The 22,006-nt window shown below is 41.8% G+C and overlaps 1 protein-coding gene across 5 annotated transcripts; it reads right to left on the bottom strand.

The window, feature by feature from the left end:
• Window positions 1-9,566: 9,566 nt before the first annotated feature.
• On the bottom strand, window positions 9,567-13,649 carry LOC112185976. 5 transcript variants are annotated; one of them, XR_005807127.1, is made up of 5 exons: window positions 13,149-13,649; window positions 11,779-11,946; window positions 10,273-10,590; window positions 9,958-10,035; window positions 9,567-9,860 (listed from the first exon to the last, which is right to left on the bottom strand). XR_005807127.1 is itself a non-coding variant. In XM_040515251.1 (5 exons), exons 1-4 carry the CDS (start codon window positions 12,983-12,985, stop codon window positions 9,849-9,851), a joined length of 333 nt encoding a protein of 110 aa, XP_040371185.1. In that variant the 5' UTR covers window positions 12,986-13,645; the 3' UTR covers window positions 9,567-9,765; window positions 9,811-9,848. The 5 variants fall into 5 exon arrangements, 2 of the variants coding, with proteins under 2 accessions (XP_040371185.1, XP_040371184.1); XR_002930565.2 differs by having other exon boundaries at window positions 12,911-13,646; XR_005807128.1 differs by lacking the exon at window positions 13,149-13,649 and adding an exon at window positions 12,742-12,780.
• Window positions 13,650-22,006: the final 8,357 nt, after the last annotated feature.

Here is a 22,006-nt window from a genome sequence, read left to right as displayed (position 1 = left end):
AGAGCTGGATAAGGCCATATATAACCACAAAGGGAGCAAAAACACTACAAAGGTGAGAGAAGAACTATAGTCTTTAAGATGCTGAAAGAGAAGGAGTGACCTCCCCCAACTCTTAAGCCTTCAATCTAGATCCTGAAGGATCAAGATTTGGGCAAAAGAGAAGGGGGAGGGGGGAGTTTCTTCTCATATCTACTTTCTCTCTCTACTGTTTAGAGAGAGAGGGTCTCGTTTTTCAACAGAGCATCGATTAGTAGGTTGTCTTTGTGTTTGGGAGCATTTATTTAAACAATTTCAATCTCCTTTATTTAAACATAAAAAATAAGGCACACACCATATATATGTCGTCGTCCAAATATCATGCAGTCTAGCTAGACAACATGAAAAATGTAGGGATAAATTGATTAATTTGAGTGCACTTACATAGACATTTGTAAGCATAATTAGCTATAATGAGCCACGCTCATGATACCGCCAGTAGTACCAGCTATCGCCAACTGTGTGACCTACTGAAACACAACCAAACAGGCTATCGCCCGAGCCGCGGCTCGCCCCCAGATCACCACTGACACGCCGCGCTAAGTTAGTTTCAGAAGCCGAGGACTGAAGCACATCAGTCCCACATCGAAAACATGGAGAAGATCAGTTCCCTCATCACCTATAAAAGGTTCTCTCCTCACCTATAAAAGGTTATCTCCTCTCTCCTCATTAATTACTCATTTAATACTTACCTACTGTTACTTTGTCAACACAAATACATTGACTAACTTAGAGATCGGAGAAGAAAAAACCGCCCAACGCGGTCTCCCTTTGACGCCCTCTGTATTTCACTGGACAGGTAGCGGGAGCTCTAAGAGTATCATAGGTAGCGGTTCGCCCATCGGACCAGCTTTAACAAAGGTTTAGCTACCGCTGAACTTTAAACATTAACATTGGTATCGTCTGTGGGAAAACTTGAACAAAAGGCCATCCCACCACAACATCCACCATGACTAATGGTAGCAGAGGAAACGCGGAGGAACAGGCGGATCAATCCGCCAACCCCCATCCCACCAACCCTACGATCAACGTCAATCCAGTGGTTAACGTTAACCGAGCACTATTCAACACGCCGTCAACCCTAGCGGGGAACCCCAGGCTACTTCCCAGATCCCGCCAACCTAAACTACAACGGAGGCTCAGCCGAGCGGCAGCTGCCCACCGGTGCAGGACCTCACCGCTATGTATGAGATGGAACTAGCGGACCTCCACAAAGCAAATTGAGAGCACGAGCAGGAGCTCAGAGAAAAGGCCGAGGCCCAAAAGCAGGTGGTCACGCTGATGTCAAGATTTGATAAGCTGAAGAAGGCGCTGGAAGCAAATGCCAACCAAGCCCAAAGCGAGTAATCGTGGAGCACCAGGTGCAGTCAACACAGCACCGGGGGGTTGGTACCCAGACCATTCATACAGATGCAGGTACCGCTGAACCCACCAGAGCTACGAGGAATGGGACCACCTCCTCCGCCCTGACTAATGTTAAAGCAGGAGGTGGAGTCACAACCGCACACCAGCCGCTCGACAATAAGGGCTAGAACCGAGCTGGATCAGCGAAACATCCAGGTGGGACCCGATGGAGACACAACCGCCCTAATACTAGAGCAGATGCAACAACTAGAGCAAAGGCTAATCTGGGCACAGACAGGCGCGTCAGCGCCTATACCAAATCCACTCTTTGAGTCAAGACCAGGACCATTCACCACCAAGATCCTGCATGCCAACCGTCCGGCGCACACAAAGACACCAAAGATGTCACATTACAGCGGCACAACTGACCCCTTTGTCCATATGGACACCTTCAAAAAAATCACCAATAACAAGGGGTTTGATGATGCCACCCTCTGCCACTTGTTCAGCGAAACGCTGGATAGTGAGGCAATGAGTTGGTTTTTTAAGTGTCTGCCAGGCTCCATAGACTCATTCCATGCACTATCAAATACTTTCCTCTCTCGGTTCATCCTGTTGGCGGCCGGACACCACAGTACAACTCAGCTATTCAACCTCAAGCAAGCGGCGGAGGAAACGTTGAAGCCGTTTGTCACCAGGTCGCGAGCGGCGACGTCCCAGTGCCGCGATCTTGATAAAACAATGGCGCTGGCAGCTTTCAAGCAGGGACTCCTCAAGGGGCCATTTCTCTATCACCTCAATTACAATCATCCAAACGTCGCTTACGACCATGTCATGAGCGAAGTTGTCATCCATGCACAGGCAGAATTCATCACATATGGAGAAAACCCCCCACCACCACCAACACCTGTAAAGTCCACCCAACCCTCCGCCAGCAATTAGGAAACCGCTAGGAAAACCTCTGCTGCTCCACCAACTGATAAGAAGAGAGAATGGCAGCAGGGAAACCACCAAAGCAAGCGGCAGAATGACCAACATTACAATAAGGGCAGCCGCTCATTTCATGGGGATAACCATAGTAAACAGACGGAGTCATCCCAGCGGTACGCAGTGTTTACAGTCCTCACGACCTCATACTAGGAAATATACGACCAGTGCAAGGACCAGATACCGCCATCACCCCCAAGAAAATACCCAAGGGTAGGAAAGCCCAAAAACACTGGCAAGTGGTGCAAGTATCACAAGGACAGCGGCCACAATACCAACAATTGCAACACCCTCAAAACTTCCATAGAGACCTTATACCGAGATGGTAAGATAGAACAATTCAAGGTGCACCAACCACCACCCGTGATCGCCAACATTGAGCCCTTGGGCCGCATCAACTGTGGCACGATCAACGCACCGCCATGAAATCCTAACAGTGGAAAATCATGCAGCGGCACCAGATATCTTTGAGGACCCCAGGGATATCTTCTCGTCATGTCAAAAAAGAGCCTGTCAACCCAGAAAAATCCTTCAACCCAGAAACATTCTTAAGGGTTATTAGCATCTCTGATAAGCACCCTGAGCGGACAGTCAGCATCGGCGCTCAAATAGACCCAGAGGTAGCGGCTGAGCTCACCCAGTTTCTACGTGACAACGCTACCGTCTTTGTATGGTCCTACACTGACATGCCAGACATCTCCCCAAAGATCATCACACACAAATTAAGTATCAAGCCATCCGCCTACCCTGTTAAGCAGCGGCGAAGGGCCTTTGATGAGGAAAGATACCGTGCAATAGGGAAAGAGGTCGCCAAGCTCCAGAACATTGGATTCATCCACCAAGTAAATTACCCTCAGTGGATTTCCAACCTGGTCATGGTCAAAAAACCCAGCGGAAAGTGGCGAATGTGTGTCGACTTCAAGGGTCTCAACAAGGCATGCCCCAAGGACAGTTTTCCACTACCTCGCATAAACCAACTGGTCGATGCAACCGCTGGGCACGAGCTACTCAGTGTAATGGATGCCTTCTCCGGCTACAATCTGATCAAGATGCACCCCGGTGACCAAGAGTGCACCTCCTTCACCACCGACAAGGGCCTATACTGCTACAATGTCATGCATTTCGGTGTGAAGAATGCCAGAACAACTTACCAGCGGCTGATGAATGCTATGTTCGCTAAACACCTGGGCAAAATCATCAAGGTCAAAGTGGAAGATATGTTGGTAAAGAGCATAAAAGCCAGCGGACACGTGGCAAATCTCAGAATCATATTCACCATTCTCTTGGCATACGGTATGCGCCTTAACCCAGAAAAATGCTTATTCGGCGTCACCGCCAGCAAATTTCTAGGCTACATAGTCAGTGAACATAGAGGCCAACCCTTACAAGGTACAAGCCATCCTTAATATGAAGGCTCCAGAATGGAAGAAACACGTTCAGAGTCTCTAGGGAAAACTAACCGTCCTTTCTCGGTTTATCTCCAAACTCACTGACAGTTGTCTCCCATTTTTCAAAGTACTGAAGACAACCCACAAGAAGGTCATCGACTGAAACCAGATTGTGAGGCAGCGTTCCAAAGCTTGAAAGAGTACTTGGCAGCAGTTCCACTCCTCTCTATCCCTGTGCAGGGGGAGACATTATATATATACTTAGTGGTATCACAGTCAGCGGTAAGCTATGCCATTGTCCGACGGGACTGCCAGGATGAGCTCCTCGTATTCTACGCTGGCAGAGGCATAAACGGGGCTGAAACAAGATATCACTATGCCAAAAAAGCTATCAGACAACAGAGTTCAGACGACAGAATTGTCATTTTCTGTCATCTGAGTGTTTCAGACTAAACTGAGACGACACATAAATTAAATGTGTTGTCTGAATACAATGAGAAACCATGCTTGTTTCATTTTGAAGATATTGTCAGATTCAGACGACATTTATGTGTCGTCTGAAAAGATGGAAATATTTCATATCTAACCCTAGCAAAAATTTTGGAATTCCCTCCAACTACCTCAAGTCATTTCCCTCTCAAAAGTCTCAAACCCTAGCTGAGAAGTCAATGAGGGTGATATTCAGACAACATTGTTAAGAAATTGTGTTGTCTGAATGAGATGACTTTTCCTTAAGTCTTTTTTGGAATAACTACAGAATACACGCGAAACACTTTGTGTATTTCCCAAACAATAGCTCTGTCTAAAACCCCATCCAATCAATCTCTTAGCAACCAAAAACTCGAAGCTCCAGTAAGAAAACTCAGCCGATTTGAGAGGTTGATATAAACCTAAAACTCGACCATCTCTCAAATATGAGAATCCTTACCAAAACCTAAGCCACCCTTCTTAGTCTCGCCTTCAACCCTAAAAAATCCTTGTTGTTTGCATTTGCGTCTTAATGGAGCTGTCCAGCAACCACTCAAGAGAGAGGAAGCTTCACTATTCTGTTTTCGATTGGGTTATTGGTAAGCATTTTACTTCATTTAGTTTACGGTTTCGATTGGGTTCAACTTCAATGTTCGATATATGATTTTTCTGAAAATTGATTTGGGGTTTGATAAAATTCCCTTGTAAATTTCTCTTTGGGTCGGCCTCTCTTCCGCTCTTAACCTACTTCTCTTCCGTTTCATATCTATGAGAAGCTAGTGTGGTGTTTGGGTATTCAAAGTACCAAAGTCACAAATACATGCATCCTGTCTCTGGGTAAGATCAATTATAAGCTAGATCTCATCATATCAATATAATCCATCACAAATCTGGTATTTCTTTCTTCTCCAGATTCTCCGCTCTATCTAAGCTATATTTGATGGATAGAACTTCGTTTTGGAGAGTGAGAAACAAAGAAGATGGGTTCGGATTTGAAATTGCAAGGCACATCAGCTCTGCATATACAACAAGGGTGAGAAACAAAGAAGTGGCTAGGGATGGGTTCCGATTTGAAAAGTTCAATTTCTCCTGAAATTGCAGGTTTTGTATACTAATTAATTTCACTTCTGCACTCTCTCAGGTACTACATATTCTCCCGCTTTCTACATTTTGGGGTTTCATATCGTTGCTCTATTAGCTTAATCTGGGGCTAATCTCTTGCCTTAGATTCATGTTTAGTATATGGTTTAATTTATGCTTGTTTGGTTTTCATTCCACAAACTCGTAAGCATGCCTATTTGAAACACTCTACAGAGAGGTGGAGAGAGGTGGAGATCGAGAGAGAGAGAGAGAGAGCGAAAAAAGTGGTGTTGTTAGTTAGCATCTACAACTCTGATTATATTTTTTCGCATCAAGAGAGGTGAAGAAAGTTGTGTTCCTCTGATTACCCGCTGGCTCAGAATTGGACAACCTCTGTTTTACCCACATCTGAGGACTCTTGGCAACATCAGCTCCTCCGGTGCAATTGATTTGTGGGTAATTGGTTTTATATGCTTGGATTTATTTTTGCTCTTCGTCTTCAATTTGTGTCTCAATCTATATGGGTTGGGTTTTATCATTGGCGGAGAATGTAAGAGAGGGGGAGAGTTGGTAATAATAGGTTCTGTATGTCGTGATTGATTTTAATAGCCCATTTTCTTGGTTCCTCTGGAATTTTAAAAAACATTTGGAAGTATTGAACTATCCTCAATCTAAAGACCTATATATTGAGATCTCAAGTACATATCCTCAACTTTTCCAATAGCTTCATTGTTGATAATCATTTTTTTTTATAAGATTGTGGATTATCAGTTGATCCCACTGTTGTAGAAGAGCATTGGTGGCAGTCAGCTAGGCTCTGCAAATCAAGGTAGTCCATACAAATTGGTTGATATGATCTAGTATTAATATTTGAAATTTTCAGTTATTTATTCCTTACTCTATTTGCCAATAATCTGTAGGTTTCTAGTTGAATACAGCTGCTGGTACCATGTCTCCCTTTGAACATGGCGAGTTTTTTGTTCTTGATGATGGTGGAGAGGTATTTTACCCTTCTTGTTTACAAATAGGTGGTGAGATGAACCTGGCTGCTGGCATTCAGTTGGCTCAATTGACCCTCAAACATCGTCAGAATAAGAAGTAGCAACAAAGGATTATAGTCTTTGCTGGAAGGTTAGTTATACCAAGTTATGCTTGTGATTTCACATTATTTTTTGCCAGTTCTTGTATACTTACCCATTTTGACTTATGTGCTGCTGCCAGTGCTGTTAAACATGAAAAGAAGACTTTGGAGATGATTGGAAGAACAGTGTAGCCCTTGATATCATTAATTTTGGTGAAGAAGATGAAGAAAAGTCAGAGAAGCTAGAAGCACTTCTTGCTGCTGTGAACAATAATGACACCAGCCACATTGTTCATGTTTCGGCTGGTCCAAGTGCTCTTTCTAATGTACTCATAAGGTCAGTGTTCATGTGTTTCCTCATTTTCTGTTTTGATGCCTGAATAAGTGAATGGGATAATAGTGCCGGATTTTAAGTTGTCTGGTCTAACATCTTGAACTGTAAATGTGATACTCCTTAGAATAACAATCATGTCTTCGATTGTTCCAATCCTAACTCTCATGTGAGTGCTGCATCACCTCTTAGTAATGGCTAAATTGGTTCAAAAGTTGGGATTTGCATAAACTAAAAACAAGATTGTTAACCTAGGGGGTTATGTCATATTTGAAGTTCAGAGCCTAATATGTGAGACTAGTATTCATGGGGATTTAATGACCTGGGAATTTCTTTGCTTGAATTAAAAATTTCTACTCTCTTCTTGCAGTACACCTATCTTCACTGGAGATGGAGAAGGTGGGAGTGGGATTAAGATTAAGTCTATTGTTGAAGCTTCAAAGCCGTGGCCATCGGTGAGCATGTCCAGGTGGTTACTCACGATGAATCATGCCTTACCATTTTCCTGTGAGCCACATGTTATGGATAATTCCATTTGTTTGCAGATTTAGTTAGAATTCTCCCTAGTCAATTATTTTAAATTACCCATATCAGTTACTGTTTCCTTAGTATGCAGTCGGTCTCTTTTTTGATATTTGGTTTTTGCAGCTCTTCAAATGTCTGTGCAGGAAGGTGAAAAAGATTCTGCTAGCGATAAAGATATGAGTAAATTATTGGTTGATCAGTCTTTTGTGTCTTCTATCCTTGCCTCGGTATATCTGTTGCTTCCTCCATTTTTTCCCTCATTCCCATAAAAAATTCTGCATAACTCTAGCCTTCAATAACATATTATTTTTAATGTTTCTACAGCTTCCAGGGGTTGACCCAAATGATCCTTCAGTAAGAGACTTGCTTGCTTCTATGCAAAACCAGTCAGAGGTGAGTATTAAACTTAGCAGGGTTTAACAGTACAAGAAAATAGCATATACTGGATTTATCTAGGTCATGGCTTACCTTGTTATCTAACTTAAAGTTTTCTTAAGTGGTGCTACTTTTGTGGGTGCTGAATTCTTACTCCACTCGGTTTTTGATGGGCTGTTGAACATTTTCTTAGTTAATGAGTGCAACAAATGTTGTGTTTTGAAAAATCAACCCAAAATATTTTGAAATGGCCTTCCCTGCAACTATAGAAACAGAAATCATGTTAATGATGCAGTAATTTAAGAGCATTTTAATCTGTTTTCAATTTTGTGTGGGTTTGCTTTTGTGGAATTTGTGGCCTAATTATATGAGTTCTATCATCTTAAGCTTTTCTGCTCCATCTGGTTGTATGAATCATACATGGAAATAAGCTGCTAATCAATTTGTGTAAGGAATCCAATGAGGCAGAATAACTTTGTTTTTGATATATACTATGAGGGAGAACTTTGCGACCGACATACTTGATAGTTTTATATTTCCAATGTATTTTTTTTTCTTTCCATGTTCTTAAATTCTTGTGCGTTATGAGGCAGTCTAGAGTTAATATAGTTATTTTTTGTTTTTTTCTACTTTAAATAGTATCAATTGAACTTGACAGTAGTCATGGGCAAGCTGCAACCAACACCTTGTGAGAATAATTACACAGGCTCCCTTTCCTCGTTTAGAAAAAAACCATGCCCTGACATGATTCATGAAATGAGATTTTTTCCCCATTTGTTCATGCCCTTGTATTAGATTCAACAATTCTGTGACATTGTTGGCTTGCATCTCTCACATAGACCTTATTATTTAATATTCTAGTTTTCCTGTAGTTTGGCTCACATATGCTAGTTTCCATTAATATGCTGATTTAAATCTTTGGAGTACACTGAGTTAAAGTGACACAATGCATGGATATGAACCCCAATTGACGTCAACACCTTGGAAAAAAACCCCTCTCTATTCTGCCTTGACCTGACCCCAGGTGACAAAATGAACATGTGGTTTTTTGGTTTTTTTTCTGTGAAATTTTTGCTAGAACTGAACATTGCGTTAATGCTAGAATTGTTCAAATATTTGTTTACTTGGTGAGTTGATGTGGCTGTTAAGTTTTTGACATTTGGTTCCTTTACTTAATTGTGTGATATACATATTGCTGACTATTGATCAGATTTGTTTCTTTCAAGACATGACTCCCCAGTCTAACAACACAGCCAAAGCTAAAGCAATAACACTAAGGATGAAGGCACTGCAAAAAAGAGGCAAAAAAACGGTGTCGAAACCAACTGTTGAAGAGATTGATGCACCACATAAATTTGCCTTCACCCACTAGGCCAAAAAAGCTAACAGACAACGGACCAAAATCGTTGTGTGATTTGGACGATCTCCGTTGTGTATCGGAGCGTTGTGTGATGAAAAATGGCACAACGGTGGAAACCCGTTGTATGAAACACAAACAGTCAACGCTTATTTTGTTATCAGTGTTGTGCCTTCCCTCGGCAGATGTTAGGCAGAGCTGCTGCGCAGCCATACAGCCCATGGCAAGTGCATGGGTCAGACAACATAACTTTTTTCAAGCTGTTGTTGGAAAGCATTTTCAGACAACGTTTTTTTGATGTTCACCGTCTTCTGATTTGTCGTCACACTTCAATTATAGACTATAGTTGTTATGTAGCTTAGTTTTAGACATCGTCGTTCTGTTTTTACAGTTGTGTGAGTGTAATTGAGAAGACACATTTTTGGTAAAACCATTGTGTGATATATAAGAATGCATTGTGTGGGTATCTAGATTTTATGAATTGAGACAACCTAACATTGATATTATATAAAATCTGTTGTATGACAATATTCATTGCCTGCATTTTATGCATTGCTAATGGTGCTCCATTTTGACCTAATGAACAATGATCAATTGGAAAGAAGCCATATTGTAAAACCATCAAATTGAGTAATCCAACTCATACTTTAAAAGTCAAATGTAAAAAGAGAGCATTTCCCAACCATCCAAGCCAACATTAAAATAAGAAAAGCATCCTAGTACATGCCCTATCTACTTGAACATCAAAAGTTGATGATGAAACTAATACATTTCTCAGGACGAATTGATAAATGTGGCAGTGGGCAACACTAGCACACTAGCTTGCTCCTTTGAAAATGCTGCATAAGTGCATGCTTTCTCTTCTCCTTCTGACACTTATCGCTGGCCCTAAACACCAAAACCCTCACAGTTACCAAAAGTGGTCTGATTGAACACAAGAACGAATACCAAAAAGAAGATATAGTAAAATACCAGTTAGACTCACCTTGGTTGTGTCAACAAGATTTTGAAGTATAGCGTCAATGACCTGAAGAATTGAAGTAATACAAGAACCACCTGCAATCTGGATGAAAGAAAAGAAATTACACTTGAGAGATGTGACCAAGATTAGATCATCATAACCTTTATAAGTAGTCAAGATATGGATATCCTTTTGGTCAGAAAAAAGGAAATGATAATTGGACAATAGCAATTAAAAAGCAGGATATGCCTTTCTCATAATCTGGTTCAAAAACTATCTAGTTCACAAAGTAGTAATAACAATCAACATGTAGTAACAACAATCAACAGATGCTCTTACCATGCTAATATGCTTCTTCATGTTGGGAACATATCTCAGCTTTTCAATGGGTCATTAAGAAAAGATACACCTCATTATAAGACAACTCAGAGTGTAACCTCTACCTATCATTGTCACTAGTAAATATAGGTTACCCCTTCACTTCAACTGCATCTCATGGTTTTAAGCTTGCAAAATGCTAGCTCATTTTCCCTTCTGGATACACCAACATACAGTTCCAATAAAAGGAAAGAAACATGAAGTATAGTCACGCCTTGATAGCATTCCTTAATTAATAAGTCAAAATATGCCTTGGAATCTGGATCCGATAGAGTATAGCTGGATATATAGTCACGCTAGGTATTTTAGAATTAAACAAATAAAAATTGAGAACAACCAGAAAATTGCAAAGTAAAATCCCAATCAAGTCCCAAGAATGGTGATGTTCATAAGACAATTATGAACTTAAAGCCAATTGATTTTTTGGATTGGAAAGCACTATGAACATAATGCAAAAAAGTTATGTATAAAAGATATGCTATACAGAACACTCTTTCGCGTGTGTAAATATTAATGCTGAGATGTAAATTTTGGGTTGAGGAAGAACATGGATTTTATGCAATCATAACACAAAAAGAAAAGGTAAAACAGATTAGACAAAAATGAATTGTGAAACCAGATTCTGCTTTCCTTTTTTAAATAAATATATACTAGAATAATGTTGCTCTTATGAAAGTTTTTGAAAAATGCAGTTAGCAGTTTTCCTGCACTACAAGTACTTAGGCATTGCTATTTAAATTTAGTTTGGAATGTAATCTAGTTTCTTGAGTAACTTAATATTTCAATCTAACTTCATTATGAAATCAGTGTGTATATATGTAACCTTCTAGTATCCTTCCATACAACTAAGACTGGGATCTATAATATTTCAATACAACTAAGACTCTATCCCAATCTGTAGTGTAGAATGGGCTCAGTGAAACCAAAAATTTGGTGCTGTGAGAACCAAGTTAACACTCATAGAGCTATGAGATCCTTGAACAAATAAAAAAGAGCTATAAGATCGAGGTTGTCCGAGTTGATTGGATTAACAAATGTAAGCATAGAAGTTGAAAGTAATTTAATAATTTTGTAACAATTCAAAAGAGTTGCATGACACAAGTGGGCATCATGGCAAACGATCGTTGACTTAGGAATGAAAGCCTTCCTTCTATATTCCAAGTATGGATATTGCACTAGAATTCCTTTCGGAGAATTATTTTATGTTTTTGTTAAGTATCTATCTACTATCCAGAAGAACAAGAGTCATTGTCCATTAACAGTCATAGGACTGTCCACAGTACATTATCAATTGTAGTGGTAACCTGGCTAGTACTAGCAAATATCCTGAAATCAAGACGAATCCTTTTAGCAATGTAAACATGTTGCTCAAAGCCTAAATGCGTTTAGCATACCTATGCAAGTCTCATATGTGAGTGAGAAAAAAAAAGACAAGTGAAATAAAAGGCACTTAAAGCACAAGTTTACCTGAAACCCAAAATTAGCCGAAAGCCAATCTAATATATCATTTACAGGTTTAATCGTCCAAGTGTTTTTTTCACTTAAACCACTCATACTTGTTGCCTCAGCTAGTTCACCCTTATTTGGTTCTCTCCACAAATCTTTCTGCAAAGTCTCTTTCACTTGAAGAAGACCCTGAAGAAGAGTGTAAAGGTCAAATATCAATGCTACCATTATCATACAAAATCATCAAATGCATTCACCAAAAAGTTTCGACTACTAGCAGCTCAGCAAATTATACACACCAAAGCATTAAGTTTGAAATTAAGGTATGGAGGGTGAAAGTTAGGAGCTTAAACACAATTAGGAACACCAGACCCCCCAAAACAACCTAATTTGGAGATTATGAAAGCCCATAAAATTCAGAACCAACTAGAATTCATAATTATAAAGTAAATCTCCACATTCAAGTTTCATAAGAAATATACACAATATAGTACTGGTCAGGGAATTTGATTAAAGCTTCGAACTTTTCTAGCAAGTATAGAGTAGAAATCTTGAACTGGAAATGACTTTCCATACAATTGAAGAAGCATGCAGTCCAAATGGGTCATAAAGAGCATCATATTGACTACAGAGGGTCAATCTTTCTCTTTACAAACATCCATAGAATTTAAGTATCAAGAAGTCCCTAATTTCAATTGTCAAAAGCAAAATAGCTGAAGAAATTTAAACCCATTTCATAAAAAACCCAATCATATTCATCGGAAAATGGAAGAATGCTGGTATACCAAATTCCTTAAACCACAAATCTTCATGTTAAACATAAAGGAAACTTAAGAGCCACCAGACCAATAAACCCTTGGAAATCAGGAACACATAAAACTCAGAACCAATTAATAGCAATAATTAGTACAACCATGACATCTAACACAATTTTCTTCAAGTCTCCATATACAAAGTTCATAACAATCATATAGTATAGTTTACCGTTCATGAAATAACCAAAGAATCAAGAAATCCCTAAATTCAATATACAATACAGAGCCGGTTCATAAAACAAGCATTCGATACTGAAACAAAATCCATGGAATCAAGAAATCCCTAATTTCAATGCTTGAAATACAAAAATGGAAGCCATTTCAGAATCTAAGTCTACCTCAATGAAACCTGGTGCACACAACATCGACGACGGTGACGGTGGCGAACCGGGAGACGACGCAGGCGGTGGCATTTTTCCACTGCCACTGCCGCTAATAACCTTCTTTAAACTAGAGAATAACCAACAAATTTGAAGATTTGAAAATGAACAGATCGAAAAGAGAGATTACAGTGAGGCCAAGAGAGAACTCGGTGATCGAAAAGAGAGGTTCCACTACCAGGAACTCTACCCATACCCAGCATCGTTAGCAATGGAGGAGAAAGAAATCCCAGATCTGTTTTCTCTCTCCTCGAATTCTTGATCATATGTGTGCTTTCTCTCTCCGCCATGGTAGTTGTAGAGGTGAAGAAGGTGAGAGAGGAGGTGAGAAACAATGCTTGTTATAGAGAAGAAGACAAGGTGTTGGTGTCGCGCAGGAGAATACGAGCGAGAAAGAGAGAGTGACTTAATCGGGTTTCCAATTGAAGAACCCTAACCTACTAATCCAAATTGAAGACCCGGATTCCCAATCGAAGATTTCCCTTTTAGTATTGGGGATTCAAATAGACTGATTTCAGTATTGGGTGAGTGATGGCTGTTTGGCTCGAAGAAAATTCTAAAGAGGGAGAGTTTAGGTGCTGGCTCGAAGAAAAGGAGAGTTTTTGTCGAAGTGTTGAAAACTTGAAACAGCAGTGGGAGTGAGAATGTGAGATAATACTCAGAATATAGATGGTCTGTAGCTAGCTAGCCCTAATTAATTTGTCAAATGCGCGCATTTGATTCTTTTATTTTGTGTCCCTGACTCACACAACACATAAGTCAAGTTATGTTGTCTGATTATTTACAAATTTAAATTTGAGCTGAGGGAGCAAAGAGGGAAAATTCCCGCTTATGCGCAATCAAAATTTACTTTTGGTGCTAGAAATAGGCGTTTTTCATTCAGACAACACAAATAAGTAATTTCGTTATAGGAGTGCATGTATGTAGCCTACATTTTAATCAAAATTTGTTCGCTTTGGGGAGAATGAATGACATTTTGGGGCATATCCAAACCTTCCCAATATATCTTCGTCATTTGGACAACACAAAGTAAAAAAACTGTTGTGTGACATTTTGCAAGCTACACTCATACAACATATACAAGCAGACTGTTGTACTATACATGAGGGAAGTTTGAGCAGAAGTAGGAGGGAAATGTGCCGCTTATTTTTTTTTCCATTCACACAACAAACCTTTCTTCTAAGTGTTGTGCAATGAGTTTCTAGCTAAAAACTTTTGAATTTTAACAGCCTTATACGACGAAAGTTTCTTAAATGTGTTGTATGATTCACTTTCCTTCATCACACAACATAAAAAAAAAAATTGTTGTGTAAAAAGTGTTGTATATTGACGTTATTGGCCTAGTGACCAAACATGATCAATAATATGAGATATCAATGTTTTTTGGGTTCCATTTGTTGATCATGCCAACTGCTATATTTAGGTTATTGAACTTATATATGTTTACTGAGTTTAGCTCCATTATGGATGTATGTATAGCTGCAGTAACAGATTAATCAAATATTGGTATTTTTATGAATGGATTCCATATTTGATGAATGCATTGGGTAGTTTCCAGATTTACATAATTGTGGCACAATGAGAATACAAATATGTCATCTGAATTAGAAAGCAACAACAAAATGAAATCCAAATATGTTGTTGGACATATCGAAGAACAACAGAAACAAGGAAAATATGTTGTTACTTGTGTACTCAAAGAACAGAAAATTGTCATCTGAAATAAAAAGCAACAACAAAATAAAATTCAAATATGTTGTTGGACATATCGAAGAACAACAGAAACAAGGAAAAATATGTTGTTACTTGTGTACTCAAACAACAGAAAATTGTCATCTAAAATAAAAAGCAACAACAAAGTGAAATCCAAATATGTTGTTGGACATATCTAAGAACAACAGAAACAAGAAAAAATATGTTGTTACTTGTGCACTCAAACAACATATAAATGTTATTGTAGGCTACTAAAGACGATAGATAAATGTAATCTAAACTGAATGCTAATGACAGTTAACTGTTATTGGAATGTGAATAAAACAACACTAAAATGTTATTATAAGTCCATTCAGACAACACATAAGATTTCATATCTTCTACTTTGGAGCATTCAAACCACGTTTTTCTGTCTTTGGAATAAGCATTAGATCATAGAAATTACAAGGAACTGTTATTTGTTTTCAGATCACACCACATTTATCTGTCGTTTGAATTCACTAGCCTCATGTCTCGATTTCATCAGACAACAGAAGACCTAACAAATTTCTGTCGTCTGATAAATAAGACGACAGAGGAAATCTGTTGTCTGATGCCCCAAGAGACGGCACCGTACTAGACAACAGAAATTTTTTTAATCAGACGACAGATATCCTCTGTTGTCTGATTGCTTTTCTGGCATAGTGTATCCCCCCTAGAGCAGCTCACTCTGGCACTTATCGTCGCCGCTAGACGGCTCCGCCAATACTTTCAGGCCCACACAATTGATGTCTTAACAAATCAACCACTAAGGCAGGTAATGCAGAACCCTGAACCCTCGAGGCGCCTCAGCAAGTGGGCCATCGAGCTCAGCGAGTTCGACATTGATTACAAACCAAGAACCGCCATGAAAGGCTAGGCGGTGGCAGACTTCGTTGCTGAGCTCACCGAGCGACAGGTTGAACCCAGCATAGAAATGGTAACCGCTGAGGAACCAGCTCCCCAACACTCAGGCTGGAACCTACACGTGGATGGCTCCGCTTGCGCCAAGGCCAGCGGTGTTGGGGTCATCTTGATAGGGCCAGGGGGACTGAACGTGGAATACGCTTTAAAATTCAACTTCAAAGCCTCAAACAACATGGCGGAGTACGAAGCGCTCATCGCCAGCCTACTCCTCGCCATCGACTTAAGGGCTGACAATGTCAACATATTCAGCGACTCCCAGTTAGTCGTCAACCAGGTCAACGACAGTTTCCAGGCCAAAGACCAACAGTTGGTGGCATACTTGGGTTATGTCAAAACGGTCCTCAAAAAATTCAAATTCCACACCATCACTCATATCCCTAGGGGAAAAGAAAGCCAAAGCTGATTCACTGGCTAGACTAGCAACCGCTCAGCCACACCAAAGTCTAGCGGACACAAGGCTGGAATGTCTTGACAAGCCAAGTATCACAAAAACCCTAGCGGAGATCTTCAACATTGAGGTCAATCCCAGTTGAATGGATGAGATCATCGAATACAAGCGCAATGGGACATTGCCAGAGGACAAGGTCGAAGCACGACAGCTCAAGCGAGAGCAACCCACTACAACATCCAGAATGGCAAGCTTTACTGCCAGGGGTTCACCCACCCCAACCTCCAGTGTCTAACCCCAAAGGAGGGAAAGTTCGTTCTGGGAATGATACACAGCGGGGAATGTGGAAACCACTCGGGCGCCAGATCCTTGGCCAATCGTACAATGCGACAAGGCTACTTCTGGCCTACGCTCGGCGACGACGCTAGGAGGGCATCAAGATCTTGCCACAAATGTCAACAATATGCTGATCTCCCACATGCCCCGGCGGAACCACTGTCAATCAACATTGGTCCATGGATTCACTCCACGTGGGGCTTGGACTTGATGGGAAAATTCCAAACCGCCAAAGTCCAGTTCACATACATCATTGTCGCCATCAACTACAACAGCAAGTGCATAGAGGCAGAGCCACTAACGGCAATAACTACCGCTAAGGTAACTCACTTCCTCTGGAAGAACATTTATTGCCGCTATGGTGTCCCCCACATAATCATCACAGACAACGACACATAGTTCAACAATAAGGAATTCCTATCTTTCACCGCTAACCTGGGCACCAAGATAAGTTTTACATCTGTCGCTCACCCCCAAACCAACGGCCAGGTCGAAGCAGCAAACAAGATAATCAAGAAGCTGCTAAAAAAGAAGCTCGACGACGCCAAGGGTTTATGGGAAGAGAAGCTTTCGGAAGTTCTGTGGGCCATCAGGACTACCCAAACTTCTGCCACTGGTGAAACGCCATTTTGTATGATGTTCGGAACTGAAGTCGTTCTAACTATTGAGATAACTCAACCTACCACTAGGATCGAAGGCTACTGCCTCGAGACCAACGACGAAGGCGTCAATCTCAACAGGGACTTCCTAGAGGAGAAACGACACAAGGCTCATCTGCACAACTTGCAAAATAATCAACGGGTATCGCGTTTCTACAACGCCAGGGTCAAAGCCCGAAACCTCCAACTGGGGGACTAGGTAATGAAGGAAGTCATTCCACCACCAACGACACTCCGCCTAACTTGGGAAGGTCCATCCAAAATTGTGGAAGTTGCTAGCCCCGGCACCTTCCACTTGATGGACAAGGATGGCGTCACAACGACCCACCCTTGGAATACCGAACACCTTCGGTATTACTACAAATAGTCATACCGCTACCCAATGTTTAGCTAAGGGAAGCTACCCAACGAGTACAACCCCGCTTTTGTAAAATGCTAATCTGACAGCTATCAATGAAACGAGGAATTATTCAAACCATTGTCACCCAGTCCAAGAACAAGAATTAACTGGCAACGCCAACAATATTCGGAGGACTACGTCCGCTACATCGTGCACTAGGAGAAAATCTTAATTCCTTTAATGTTTCATTGATTAAAGGGTTATTATCACAAATGGTACCTGAACTTATCCTCTATTTTATCGATGGTACCTGAACTTCAATTTTGATCACAACCAGTACCCGAACTTTTCGACTTCATTTTAAATGGTACCGAAGGCCACCTTCGGTCACTATTCTGACCCAAAAAACCAAATCTAAAAAAAAAAAAATAAATCAAGTTCAAGGCAAGTCTATTTCCAAAAAATCATCACTATATATGATCGCAACCCTTGAAATCATCAAAAATCATCACTATGATTGCCTCATATGCCGTTTTTAGTTAGAATATTGACCGGAGGTGGCTCTAAGTACCATTTAAAATGAAATCGAAAAGTTCGGGTACTGGTTGTGATCAAAATTGAAGTTCAGGTACCATCGATAGGATTGAGGTATAGTTCAGGTACCATTTGTGATAATAACCCTTGATTAAAACAAGCACAAGTCAACACTAGCGGTATAGCAACATGCAAACAACACAAAATCCAACACTTAAAAAGTTCAAACAAACTGCATATATTAAGGGTTGGGACAACCCGCCCAAAAATAGTCAATTACAAAAAAAAAAAAGCAAATGTACATATGCAGGCTTCGGCGGCATGACAGTACAAAGGTATCAAGGGCAGCGTCTTCAACGATTTTCAATACCGCCCTGCTCACCCTCGACCGACAGTTGCTCCTTACCCTTGGCCGGCAGTTACCGCGCTCCCATATGACTTGTTTGGTCGGAGCCATGAGCAGTCGGGCTAGGGGTCATGATGGTCCCGTCCGGCAGGGTACGATCCGCCACAACATTTTCCCTAGAGACCTCGGACTGGGTAGGCACAGGAGTCCCCTGGGAGGCTTCCGCCGGGTCATCATCACTCTCCCCACTGCCAGGCTGAACAGCCAAGGCCCCGCCCCCTGGGGATGACGGCTTGCTGGGTGTGCTGGCGGACCAGGACGCCTTCGCCCAATCAATGGCGCCCCTTTTAGTCAAAAGCTCCACATTGGCAACAGCACCGGCCTTCGCCGCATCCATCAACGCTTGCTTATACGCTGCAGACTGCTTGAAGGCATCCACAGCGGTGGCCTCAGCACCGCTCCTCTCCTCCTCCAGCTGGGCAGCCACACCCTCTAATCTTTTTACCTCGGCGGATTTGGCGGCAAAGTCTTTCTGAAGAATGTCAATCCTCTTAACCTTGGCCGCCATCTGCTCTTTCAGCTGAACTATATCTTGCTGAAGTCAGTTGATGTGATCATTCCGCTCAAGGTTTTGCTTAATAGCAATATTCAGCTTGCCGCAAGCATCCGAGGCATCGCATTCCGCCTTGGTCAGCTGCAGCTCCTTATCCGCCAGTCTGGCTTGAGAATCCTCCAGTTCCCCCCGCAAGACTTCGAGCTCCTCCCGCAACTGCCGCTGGACCACGGGCTGCTTCGAGGCCGCCAGGAAGAATTCATGCAACCCGACGGACAAGTGGCCAAAGGTCGAGCTAAACAGCGACCGCTGCAGCACAGTTGGACTGACGGTCCGATCCAGTCTGCTGAATCCAAGCTTCTAGCAGAGGTGGAAGAAAAAATCCCGCTCAGGGTCGGTTAGGAACTCAGCATACGTAGTAAATGAGTCTAGATCGCTTGTCTGCACCTCCCCATTGGCCTCCACGGTCACCGGGGGCGGAGCATGCCACTTTTTCTTCTGCTGGTGAGCCCCGATGGTCTCCACGTCTGTGGCATCATCCTCCTCATCAATATCATTCTGCCGCCGTTTCCTTTGCAATGCGACCCCGGGTGGCACCAGCGGCAGCAGGTTGCAATCTTGTCTGCAGCCCCGCAATAGTTACCGCCTCTTTTGAGGGTACCACCCTCTCCCGCTGGGACCCACTGCGGGAACTGCTTACCAAAAGCGCGTGTCAGTTTCAGATCAACCAACAATTCCCACCCGGTGAGCAAACGGAGGTCGAGCAGGTTACGATTCTGCCAACAGCCTCTTATCCTTGCCAAGCGGCACTGCTCCTCACGCGTCAAATTGTAGCGAAGACCCGCTACACAAGAAATGAAGCAAGGGTTAGAAAACAAAACACAACGTAGTACAGGCACATCGTATGGACGGTATCCGCCAAAATGCAATTGCAAATGACTATCGACAACCTCGAATTAATTGGAACTCTGACTTAATCCTACACGTCGGCGCCCCTTCATTTGCACTGGCGTTATACTCCCACCCCGAGACCGCCACGCAATAGGTTGCCCGCTAGGGAGACATCGAATCTTTCAGATTCTCTATCAAATTGGGTGCCCCCTGGTGGCGAGAGAGGTTCACCTGCCCCCTACACCCTTGCCGCCGCACATAGGTAAGCTCATAGAACTGAAGTACCTCCGCCAAGCTCGGCCCTTCACACCCCGATAGGCGCCACAACGAGTTCAACGCCAATAGCAATTGTCACATGTTGGGGCAGATCTGCCCAAAAGAGAGACCAAACTCGCATACCAAGATTTGAAGATTGGGAAGTAACGGGAAGGTCACACCCTGGCGGAAGATGGCCTCGTGAATGGCGGCATGTCTTGCTGGCAAGATGGAGACCCTATCATCAGCGTTCGGCGGCCGCAACTTCACCGCGCCGGGGAGTTGAAAGACCCGCTTCACAAGGTTGACTACAGCCGTCGACATCAGCCCTCCCGCCTCATCAACTGCGGTGTCGTTGGCCAGAACCCAAGTTGATTCCACCTCCTCCCCGCCAGCCTCTTTCGCCACTCCAGCGGAACCACTAGCAGCGCTATTGCTCGCTAACCGCTCCTCCCGCCTTCCACTAGCGCAAACTTCCTCTCTTGCCCTAGAATTCCCAGGATGACCAGCACAACCCATGGCAACCTCCCAGGGTATGGTCTGTAGCTGCACAATGTCTAGCGGTTCGGATGGTGAGGTTCCTATAGGGGCAGACTGATGCAACGAGTCAATAAATACCCTATCTGCCACGTCGAACGACTCATCAGACCCGGAATCCTCACCGCTCGAGATATCTACTACGCAAGCCATCCCACAACCCTAAAACCCAAACCAGTCGGTGGGCACGAGATCTAAGCTATCCCTTTATCAGTTGCATCCAAGAACATCAAGAACAATTACCCAGAAAATGCCAAAACAAGAACAAAATGCACCCGTATACTCAACCCAGATTCGACCATCTAACAAGTCCCTAGACCCCAAATATAGGGTAAAATCTTTATATAGTACCTGAACTATCACGAAATGCACTTTTTGGTACCTACAAATTTTTAGGGAGTCTAGTGGTACCTGTATTATCCTCCGTTAGCCATTTTAGTACTTTCGTCAATTATTCAGTTAAAGTATGGATAAAATCGTAAAACACCTATTTTTCATATTTCTTTTACAAATTTTTATTAAAATAAATTAAACTAGGTTAAAAGAAAGACCTAGAATTGAATATAGTGAATATCTAGATTTACCTACCATCTCTATTGATTAATCCTATTAATTGTTCGAGAAAAAGTTATCTCCAAATTAGTATATATTAAATTTTCATAAAATAAAATAAAACTAAACAAAAATATAATTACTTAAATTAATTGACCCAAGTGTCCCAATAACAGTGAGGAATAAATTGGGTATTATTTATTTATTTTTTTATGTGTCGAAATATTTTTTTAATTATAGATATTCAATATATTAAATTCTATAATTCTAATTATGAATGAAAAGACTATTTTACCCTTACTATTTTACTCTCATGAGTGTCACATGACCGCCACATAAGCATTTTTAACGGAATAATGGACGGAGGTACTATCAGGGCTAACGGAGGGATAGTACAGGTACCACTGGACTCCCTGAAAATTTATAGGTACCAAAAAGTGCATTTCGTGATAATTCGGGTACTATATGAGGATTTTACTCCCAAATATATCAAACACCAAAATCCATCCTCAAAACTCGCTTTACACCCTCAGCACACACCGGGGAAGAACAGATAACACCCCAAATCGAAAACCCAGAAACCGACAGAAGCAAACACATAGAAATCCAATAGAACATGGATGAGATTCAGAGTACCAACCTCGAAGGTGAAAGCTTTGGTGCGATCGAAGGCGCTTCTCCTCATTATAGGAGATCTTCGTGCTTCAAAAATCGATAACTTCACGGAATCGTAGCAATCTTCTCGAAACAAAGGGCAAAGCTTGAAGACGACGACACTAGGTAAAAAGTACGAAGTGTCAAACCTCCAGGTTTCCCTCTCTTTTATATCAACATCAAACTAATCTAGGCCGTCAGCTGAAAAACAACATCGCACCACAACCATACATGTGCCCCACAAATGCACTTACTCTCCGGATTAACCGAGGTGACGCCTCGGTTACAAAATCAATAATTACTCGCATTAATCGTTAAGAGACGGGCGTGCTGAAAAGACGTTATCACACA

Source organism: Rosa chinensis, chromosome 2 (genome assembly GCF_002994745.2).
Source record: "Rosa chinensis cultivar Old Blush chromosome 2, RchiOBHm-V2, whole genome shotgun sequence".
In the NCBI taxonomy this organism is placed as follows: Eukaryota; Viridiplantae; Streptophyta; class Magnoliopsida; order Rosales; family Rosaceae; genus Rosa; species Rosa chinensis.
The sequence above is the reverse complement of the archived record's forward strand: the minus strand, read 5'-3'. Positions and strand labels throughout refer to the sequence as shown.

Bases quoted from the DNA above. Each gene is read 5' to 3' on its own strand.
- LOC112185976 (XM_040515251.1), bottom strand. From the start codon at position 12,985: ATGCCACCGCCTGCGTCGTCTCCCGGTTCGCCACCGTCACCGTCGTCG. The intron at 11,947-12,910 runs GTAGACTTAGAT...ACTCTTCTTCAG, and splicing joins GTGCACCAGGTTTCATTGAG to GGTCTTCTTCAAGTGAAAGA. The intron at 10,036-11,778 runs GTAAACTTGTGC...TCTTTCATCCAG, and splicing joins CGGCTAATTTTGGGTTTCAG to ATTGCAGGTGGTTCTTGTAT.